Raw genomic sequence first — 10,002 nt, 5'->3', positions numbered from 1 at the left:
TGCAAGACAGGAAACACTGGTACTGGCTGGGAGGGGAGGGGGCCGTAAGGACCAGAAGGGCAGGGGCTAAGATACAGTATTGCTTTTTGAAAACGATACAGAAAAACCACAGCTAAACATAAATACCACAACAGGAAAATATGCAGTATGTGCCCCAACCTGGAACACCTTCAGCCTTACCTGGCAAATTTTTACTTACCTTCCATTTATCCCTCAAAGCCACCCTACAATAAACTATTTCATGGTAAAATAAGTAAATAAATAAATATGAAAATTAAAATGTCAATTATGGGAGGGTGAAATTAATATCATAGAAAAGGATTAAAATATAAGGAGACTGTTCAAAAGAGGTGAGGCATCAGGTGCCTGGGTGTCTTGGTTAAGCTTCTGATTTCAGCTCAGGTCACAATCTCTGGTCACAATCGAGCCCCACATCAGGCTCCCTGCTCAGTGGGGAGCCTCCTTCTCCATCTGCCCCTCCCCCTGTTTGTGTTCTCTTTCTCTCTCAAATAAATAAATAAAGTTATTTTTTTTTGTTTTTTTTTTTTTAAAGAAGTGAGGTGTCTATAAAGGACTATGGGCCATTGCATTTTGGAAGGAATGGAGATAATCTAGCAGAAATTGTACATCATAAAACAAATCTAAGTGCCACAAAAAGATATAGATATTTATTACATACATTAAAAACTCCAGAGAGAACCAAAAGAAGCACAGAACAAGAAACCATCTGTGATAATTAAAGACATGAATGTAGAAATTTAGGATGTAATCAGGTGGAAGAAACAGATGAGAAAATCTCCCAGAATATAGAAAAGACAAAAAAAAAAAAAAAAGGAAGTTGGAAAAAAAGAAAAAAAATATAAACACATCATCTTAATCCAAAGGGATTTACATTTAACCAAGACACCTGAGAAAGAGAAAAGAGACAAAGTGGAGACATAAAATTATTTAAAAAAATTTTTTTAATTCCCAGAACTAAAGGAAGATACTTGAAAGGGTCTTCCAAGTACCAAGTTCACCAAGTATAAGATGCACACAGCAATAGTATAATGACCCTTCAGAACACCCAGGATGAAAGCAAGACGATAATGATCATAAAATTGATTTTTTTCAAGGAGCTAACATTTTTATAGGGCTTACTATGTGCAAGCAGCTGCTTCACCTTATATATCTTAGCTAACTAATTTAATCCTCACTATTTAGTCCTTTGAGTTATCACCATCATCATTTTTTGGATGAAAATACTGAGAAACTTACCCATGGTCACACAGCTAGCAGGTGGCAGACCTGGACTCCAAGCGAGCAGTCTGGCTTAGTACTGGGGACTGCTGCTTCCTTTTCAGTGACGCTTAAATGCTAGATGGCAGTAGAGAAATGTCTTAAGAGTTCTGGAGGAAAAGGATTTTAAATGTAGAATTAACATTAATTCAAAACATTAATCAGATACTAGGGGAGAATACATTTTCAGACATGCAAACACCTCTAGACTTTTTTTTTTGAAAATGTAATTTAAGAGATCCACAGCAGCAAAAGGAAAAATAAATTGAAGAAAGACAATAAGCCTCAAGAACGGGGAAGCTAACTAAAGAGGGTAATGAAAAGTAATCCTGGGATAATTTCTATGCAAATCATCCTAGAGAGAAGTCAGTGTATATGGACACACTCAAAATGCATTAAACAGCTGGAAGATATAAACGATAGGGTAATTTTTTTCTCTATCACCAAGGAAGAAGATAATTTTAAAACACCAGGGAGGAAAAACTGCGCCGGAGTATTCATTCCCAAAGTAAAACAAACTAAACATATCCAGGGTTCCTTTTCAGTGACACTAAAGGTCTCAGTGACATAAATGGTTCAGGATTTGATGGCATTTAAGGGAAGAGAATCGATTTGCCCTTGACTCTTGGGATCTCCCCTGGGAGAGGCATGCCTGCCATAAAATAGATTTCCTATTCTGCGCATCCAGTCAACCTGCCCTGGTCCTTCATTAAACACTGTTTATTTAAACATAACTTTCTAAACTCTGCTTTCCCCTGTTAAAATCAAAAACAAGCAAAGACCAGCCTTAAAAATTCCCTGACCAGATGAAATCCGTTTAGTCATACAAGCAAAGCTTAATGTAGCTTATTTTGCAAGGCTAACTTGACCTGGGTTATTTCTCACTTATGACTCTGGAAATCATGAGCAAAAGTTAAACTGCTTTCCTAGTGGATATGAGCTAACTAACTGGCCAGTTCCCGGTCATTTGAGAAAATTCTAATATTGCAAACAATCACTGTGAAGAATGAACAGTCACTGCTTTCTCATTACATAAGCTGCTTTATAACCACATCCTCCCCCACCCCCAGCCTCATTCTGTGTTTCAGTTTGCATGCTCTGGTTTGCAAACTGTCTTTTTTGCTGTGTGCACAATACATTTTTACTAATTACTACTTCAGTGATTTGCTGGTTTTACTTCGGCTATTTCTGAACTTTTGATGCTGTGTAGACAAGCTTGATAAAATAACCCAGTTAACAGGACTTGAAGAAAGAAAGAAAATATGCAAGGGTGTCAGGGGCCTGATCTTACACATTGGTAGGTGCAAAAAACCCAATATCTAAAGATTAAGAATCAAGAAACAAAAGTTTATGCATATTACCTGAGTTTTAAAAGTAACCAAAATAAGAACCAGTGGTTAAAAAACAACCAACAAAATCAGGAGGAGGGGGCTGGAGACTGAATGGTGTAAGTGAATCAAACCATACATTTTTCACATAGGCTGTTAATAAAAAAGTTGCTTAAAACCAAGAAACTGTGAAGCCGAGGTAGAAGCATAGTTTAGAGCTGCAAGACACAGAGTCCGAATTGCTCACCAAGAGCAGGAGCGTGGGGATGGGGAGCCAGCCTGGAGCCCCAGAGTGTTTGAATTTTAATGGTTTAATTCAATATTGTTTAAATGTCTCATTGCTTGTTTCCATTTCCACATGCATCTTGAAACAGTCCAAAACGGGTGATGCTCCAGGTCAGAAAATCGGGGAAGTCCGGAACCCCGGGCCCACCACATCCAGGAGCGTGGCCATCCTGCGACGATGTCAATGCTTCTTCGGGCAAGGAGCTCAATTCCACAAGACAGATTTTTCTGTTGGAGCCAATTTACATTCTTCCTCTTTGCCAAGACAGAGGTGATATCTGTGTCTTTGCCAGCCCGTGGATTAGGCCTGGAGAGGAGCTGCAGGGAGGATCTTGATGCCATTTCAGAAGAGATGTGGGCAGATGCCCGGGGAAGCGAGCTAAGCCTGAGGCACCTGCGCAGCAATCTCATGCGACCAGTGTAGACGCTGCCTGCTCCCCGCTAGCCGGCGCCGGGAGACCGCGCCTTCCCTGGGGCCCCGGCGAGGTCCCCGGCAGGGCCTGGCACCTACAGCAGCAGCAGCAGCCCTCCCCAGGAGGAGTCCCGAGCTTGGAGCAAGAACCAGGAGATCCCGACAGGCTGTGGTTGAGGTGGAGAGACCCCCCCTGCCCCCCAGGGAAACCTAGAAATCACTGAGTGAGCCTTAAGGAGGGAGCTGGAGGCTCTGATCGCAAACTGAGGGGTGAGCAGGAGCCCTTTGAGTGTGAGCTGTGAACACATTGTCAACAGGAGATGTCACTTGTACTCAGGGGCTGGTGAGATCTGGGGAAACCTGAATTCGATTTAGCCTGCGTGCCAACCGTCCTTACCATCTTCCCTGTCATCCTCTTCTGCACAGACCTAGTCTGTCAGCCCCTGGGCTTTATCTCAGCCTCTCTGGGGATGCAGAACGTTTTCTCACAGTGTCATCCAGGGACCAGCAGCAGCAGCAGCCCCTGGGAACTTTTTAGGAATGTAAAATGTCAGGCTTCACCCCAAACCTAATGAACCAAAATCTTCACTGCAATGGAACTCCCCTGACACCCCACTCTGGTGATTTACCTGCACATCAAAGTATGAAAAAGTCTGCTCTTGAGGAGTTCTTAACCTGGGTGTCCTTTTAGAATCCCCTGGATGTCGGGGCACCTGGGTGGCTCAGTTGGTTAAGCGTCTGCCTTCGGCTCAGGCCATGCTCTCGGGGTCCTGGCATGGAGGCCCACATGTGGCTCCCTGCTCAGTGGGGAGCCGGCTTCTTCCTCTCCCTTTGCTCTTCCCCCTGCTTGTGCTCTGTCTCACTCAAACAAATAAATACAATCTTTAAAAAAAAAAAAATCCCCTGGATGCTGTGAAAATGTTGGGATCCCTGGGCCCCACCTCCACGCAGTTCAGTCAGAATCTCTGGGTGGGGAACCAGCTGGCAGTGGTTTATACAAGCTTCCCAGGTGATTCTGATGGTGGCTAGCATTGAAAACCTTTGCTCGAAAGTTCAATCTGATTAGATTTCAGGAAAGCTTTTTACAGCAACTGCCCTCCTCCTAGAGTCAAATATTCCTCCTTCTCCTGTCTACCATGGGCTCACCTCCCTCAGGCTCCTCTTAGCTCGATAAATGATTTCTTTTTCCTTTTTTTTTTTTTTTTGTCCAGGGATAGATGGGAGTCAGCCGTGGAGGAGGAACAGAAGTGAGCTCAGCTGAGAAGGTGGGAACCACGAGGCCAGCCCCGACGCCAGCAAACACCACTGTCGAAGCGAAGCGTGACAGGAGAAGGAGGAAGGAGCTTGAGGATTGGGCAGAAAAGCTCACAGGGGGTAGTGATAAGGGGAGCCCCTAAGGACGGGAGAGAGGTGGAGGGGGTTGGGCAGAGGGGGTAGGATGAGATTAAGGTCAGATGATTGATGACCACCAATTGATTGATCATCATTCCGTTTGATGAACGGAATCTGCATCTGAAAATACATCCGTACCCACTTCAAACCGAATGTGGAAACGACGGCCACGCAGGCTTTCTCAGACACCCACCTACCAAGCTGTGCGCCATACAAATCTGCTCTGGAGCCGACGGTGGAATCCAATAAAGTCTCACTAATTACACTCTAATAAATTCCGAGACTACCTGCTCCACGGTCCAGAGACGTATTGAGTCAACAGTTGTATTAAATAACCTCAATTACTTACATATGGTATCTAATTTTGGTGTTAATTGTACCTATTAACCCACACAGAAGAGTTTTACATTTCTGCAGGATGGTTAACGTGCTGATTACTCGGAGGCCCCTGACCACATTTTCCTCTGCCCTGAAATTATTCAGCCTTCTGGATAAATGACCAAGAAGACTAAATTTCTTCCTCATGTGAAATGCTTCATAATATCTTTGAATTAAAACTCAAAATGAACTCTACCTGCGATTCTCCTTCACAAAGGTGACCAAAGGAGAACATTTGTGATTTGAGCTTGTAGCTTCAGAGGCCAAGATCTCTTCCAGCTAAAGTCATTTCCATTTGCCCAACTAAATGGGCTCCAAATGGCCATACTTTTAACCCTTTACTTTTGTGGGTACTTGTTGTTAATAGGCTTGAGGGACCATGTTACTTCTGATGGTGCATTCCCACAGAGGTGAGATTGATCGACTGGGTCAAAGGCTGCACACTCCAATAATCTAATCAAGAGCAGGATGCAACCTAGGAACTAAAGTTGTGTTTAATGTATTTTGTTGCACTAGGGCTTAAGGAGTTATCACAGTACGTAACACTCATAAAATGAGAATAGATTTTGCCCAATATATGTCTGACAGAGGGTTTTTTATTTTTAAGATTTTATTTATTTATTCATGAGCGACACAGAGAGAGGCAGAGACATAAGCAGAGGGAGAACGGGGAGCCTGATGCAGGACTCAATCCCAGGACCCTGGGATCACTCCCTGAGCCCAAGGCAGATGCTCAACCACTAAGCCCACCAGGCATCCCTCTGATAGAGGTTTTGAAGGTCAAGAAAGTGAAGAGCTCCTGTCCTGTGTGTTCCTGGCCATATCAGTTGCTCACCTTAAAAGAATACAGAAAAATCCTTAAGTTGCTATCCTGTGATGATGACAATCAGCATAATGTGAGCACTGATGATAGTGACAGCTGGTAGCCTGGGTGATGAGACACCGCCCGCACAGAGACACTCTGTCATAACTGCTAGAGCCAAGTAAACACTACACCAGCAAATTTCACTTGAAAACCCCATTTAGAACATACTGTGGAAGGCCAAGTTTGCTTTTTTGGTAGGACATATAGCTTTAAACAACAACAAAAAGAACAATACATGTTTGATGCAGAAGATTTTAGAAATGCAGAGAAGCACAAATAGAAAAGAAAATCATCTAAAATCTCACCAGAAGATAACTGATGTTATTTTGGTGCTTACTTCCAATTTCTTAAAAATGTACAGTTACAGATCACACATATATTGCTCATCCCTCTTCCCCACCGCCACCCTGTGCCCTATCCCCCAGTTCAAAGGCGCTGCAGGTCCCGTGGTGGCTCCTGCTCACTTCGGTCCCTTCCTGCATCCCAGCAAGTTGGGGCCTTCCCTGGATGCTACCTGTACAGGGAGAGGGCTGCTGCGGTTTGCTCAGGTTAGGACGGGGGGCTAGGCTGTGCACCGAGCCCTTCCCTGAGCAGGTCCCCTGCCCCAGAGAAGATTAGAGGCCACTTAAGGGACAATTCAGGGGTGGCTACAAAGTAATTCTCAATCAGGCCGCTGGAGAGGCTGGTAACTGGCGTGGCTGCCTTCCTGTGTGCTGCACGCTCTGGCCTCCTGCACTAGGTCGGGAAGGAGGGCCCAGCCCATGACAGCAGACCCACGACATCGCAGCCCGGACAGCATGGCCCACATCACAGCCCACGACACCACGGCCCACCACAGCACAGCCTAGGACACCGCAGCCCACCACAGCACAGTCCACGATAGCATGGCCCACGACACCGCGTCCCACCACAGCGCGGCCCACGATAGCACGGCCCACGACAGCAGCCCAGTTGCAGGACCCGTGGCACTGGGGCATGTGAGTCCCGGCCATGGGCGACAGGCGGACTTCACACACCGAATCCTGCCCCTTCCTCCCTCTCGCCTCGGTTTTCCACTTGTCCTTGCCCTTGAGCACACTGGCGCTCCACGCTGGGTCGGTACCCGTCACGGGTCCTGTGGCTCCTGCAAACCACACAGCTGCCTTCTGGGGACACGGAGGAGGGGGGCAGCTCTTCTCGCAGTTTCTGCCGACCCCAGTGGGGGCAGCAGTGAGCTCCGGGTTCAGGGGATGGGGTGCTGACATGGGGCCCCTGGGGAGGGGGTTGGATACAGTTCACTTCTGACTTGTTTTCCTAAAAATAACATCTGAAATTATAGACCTGACCTTTGTGAGAACCCTTTCCTCCCTGAGGTATTGACTTCTCCCCGTGCGGGGGTCTTTCATTTCCTTGTGTTAAGTTAGCAGGAATATTGATAAAACCCCAGTGGCTTTGTTTCTCCCCAGTCCCCGGGTGAGGGGTGGTGGAAGCCAGTCCACAGTAAATAAGATCAACCTGCATATGTCTTGATTTTTTGCACTTATGTTGTGAGAATTTCCCCCGTTGTCATTAAATGTTTTTGGAAAATATGATTGTACACAATGATTATATATTTTACATACATTTTGCAAATTGCGTACCATATTTTTTTAACCATTTCTCTATTGTTGGAAAGTTAGTTTGCAGTTTTTACTCTTATCAAAAACTGTTATTAGTTTTCTCAAGTGTGGATCCTCTTCCTCTCACGGATCATTTGCCATGAACCACAAAAGCCTCATTTCATCCTTTGGATTCTCTTCAGGGCTGAGAGCAGGAGTGGCTTCAATCTGGCACTTAATAAAAACTTGTTAACTCCACTTATGGTCTAGATCAGCTTTCATTGGGGCCTAGAAACCTGTCTCTTTAATATTAAGCCATATGAAATCACAAGATTATGCCAAACCCAATTAGCATCTATCATGAGCTACTCACTCTATAATGAGGCATCTCACGTTTTGTTATATTCAACTTCTGATATGCTATTAGCAGAAACCATTAAGGCACTAGAGAATCAAAACACAAGTCATAATTTTTTAAAACCACTTTGCAATGAATGTATAATGAATATTCATAGCGACAGTAACAAAGTCTCCTATTCAAATGATGTCCTTTCTAGAGGAACTACTTAACAAATCCTAGGCAGTAGTAGGTATAAGCCACCTTCTTATAGCTTCTTATAGCTCCTGGTGCTCCTGGTGCTCCCGGTGATGTTGTCGACCCCTGAAATCAAATCATAGCATCATATCCAGAACTGCACACACATGCACACAGGCACACACTTGTGTGCACACACACATTCATGCTATGTGTATGATGATGGTAATGCTCTAAGCTAATATGAGAATCAACAATTGGTTGGTTCATCAAGAAGAGTAGAACTAAGTTGAAGGAGACCTTCATACCAAAGCTACTTGACTACTACCTTTGGGAATTAAAAAGGAAATCACCTTTATTTTTATTTTATTTTATTTTTTTAAATCACCTTTAAAGTCTTTAGTTTAACCATCACAATGAAGCAGGTTCAACCCAGGTGGGACTTTACTATCTGCCCAACCCTGGGCTCAGAGTCGTTCCTGGAATACAAGACTGAATATAGACTGAATCCATTTACAGGCATACCTTTAGTGTGCACTTCATTTTTTTGTGCCTCCCAGATATTGTGCTTTCTACAAATTGAAGGTCTGTGGTAACCCTGCATTGAGTAAGTCTACTGGCACCATTTTTCCCACAGCATTCACTCACTTCCTGCCTTTGTGTCACATTTCAAACTTTTCAATTATCATATCTCAATTGCTTCAATCTCATGGGACTTGCTTTTAATAGATGGATGAGGACTTGCTTCTTGTGGACAAGCAAAGAAAGTGGTTGCTTGAGATGCAATGTACTCCTGGTGAAGATGTTGTAGACCATTGAAATGACAACAAAGGATTGGGAAAATTACAGAAACTTAGTTGATGAAGCAGAGGCAAGTTTGAGAGGATTGACTCCAATTTTGAAAGAAGTCCTACTGTGGGTAAAATGCTGTCAAAGAGCATCACATGCTACAGAGAAGTCATTTGTGAATGGAAGGGTAAATCAGTATGACAAACATCATTGTCTTATTTTAAGAAATCACCACAGCCACCCCCACCTTCAGCTGCCAGCATCCTGCTCAGTCAGTAGCCATCAATGTCGAGGCACGATCCTCCACCAGCAAAAAAAAGATTAAAGTTTGCTTAAAGCTCAGACGTTGGTTATCTTTTTTGGCAATATAAAGTATTTTTAAATTAAGGTATATACATTGTGGTTCTTTTTTTTTAAAGGATTTATCTCTTTATTTGAGAGAGCAAAAGAGTAGGGGGAGGAGTAGAGGGAGAGGGACAAGCAGATCCCATGCCCAGCATGGAGCCCAATGCAGGGCTCGATCTCATGACCCGTGAGATCATGACCAGAGCTGAAACCAAGAGTTGTCCACTTAACTGACTGAGCCACCCAGGTGCCCCTATATATTGTTCCTTTTTAGGACATAATGCTATTGCAGACTTAATAGAATATAGTATAAACATAACTTCCATAGATTTCACACTTCAGGGCTCTAGACCAGAGGTGATGCCATAGTCAGAATGCTGACTAGGAGATTTTTATTTATTTCTTATTTATTTTTATTTTTAAAAGATTTTTATTTATTTATTTATTCATGAAAGAGAGAGAGAGAGGCAGAGACACAGGCCAGCGGGAGAAGCAGGCTCCATGCAGGGAGCCCAATATGGGACTCGATCCTGGGACCCCAGGATCACACCCTGGGCTGAAGGCAGGCACTAAACCGCTAAGCCACACAGGGATCCCACTAGGAGATTTTTAAAAAACTCATTTGACTCGCTTTATTGCAATATCTGCTTTATTGCTATGGTCCTGAACCGAGCCTGTAGGGTTCTGAGGTGCACCTATACAGCTTTTGTGGCCTCTGCAGTCCCCTGATACCATTTATTTGATGCTGTTTACAACACCCAAAGATTCGAACTCTAGTAAGGCTCCTGAAACTTCTCCTAGGCCCATCTGTTAACTTC

The 10,002-nt window shown here is 44.1% G+C and overlaps 1 protein-coding gene across 1 annotated transcript in view; it reads right to left on the bottom strand.

Annotated features, from left to right (window-relative positions):
• Nucleotides 1–8,062: 8,062 nt before the first annotated feature.
• The window catches only part of SLC41A2 (solute carrier family 41 member 2), a 124,471-nt gene continuing 122,531 nt past the window's right edge, over nt 8,063–10,002 (bottom strand). The window contains exon 14 of the mRNA XM_077914809.1: nt 8,063–8,176. Within this exon, the coding sequence (XP_077770935.1) occupies nt 8,078–8,176 (99 nt within the window). The 3' untranslated portion in view covers nt 8,063–8,077. The remainder of the gene's footprint in view (nt 8,177–10,002) is intronic.

The sequence above is a fragment of the Canis aureus genome, chromosome 11 (assembly GCF_053574225.1).
Source record: "Canis aureus isolate CA01 chromosome 11, VMU_Caureus_v.1.0, whole genome shotgun sequence".
In the NCBI taxonomy this organism is placed as follows: Eukaryota; Metazoa; Chordata; class Mammalia; order Carnivora; family Canidae; genus Canis; species Canis aureus.
This window is presented reverse-complemented; position numbering and strand designations above follow the sequence as displayed.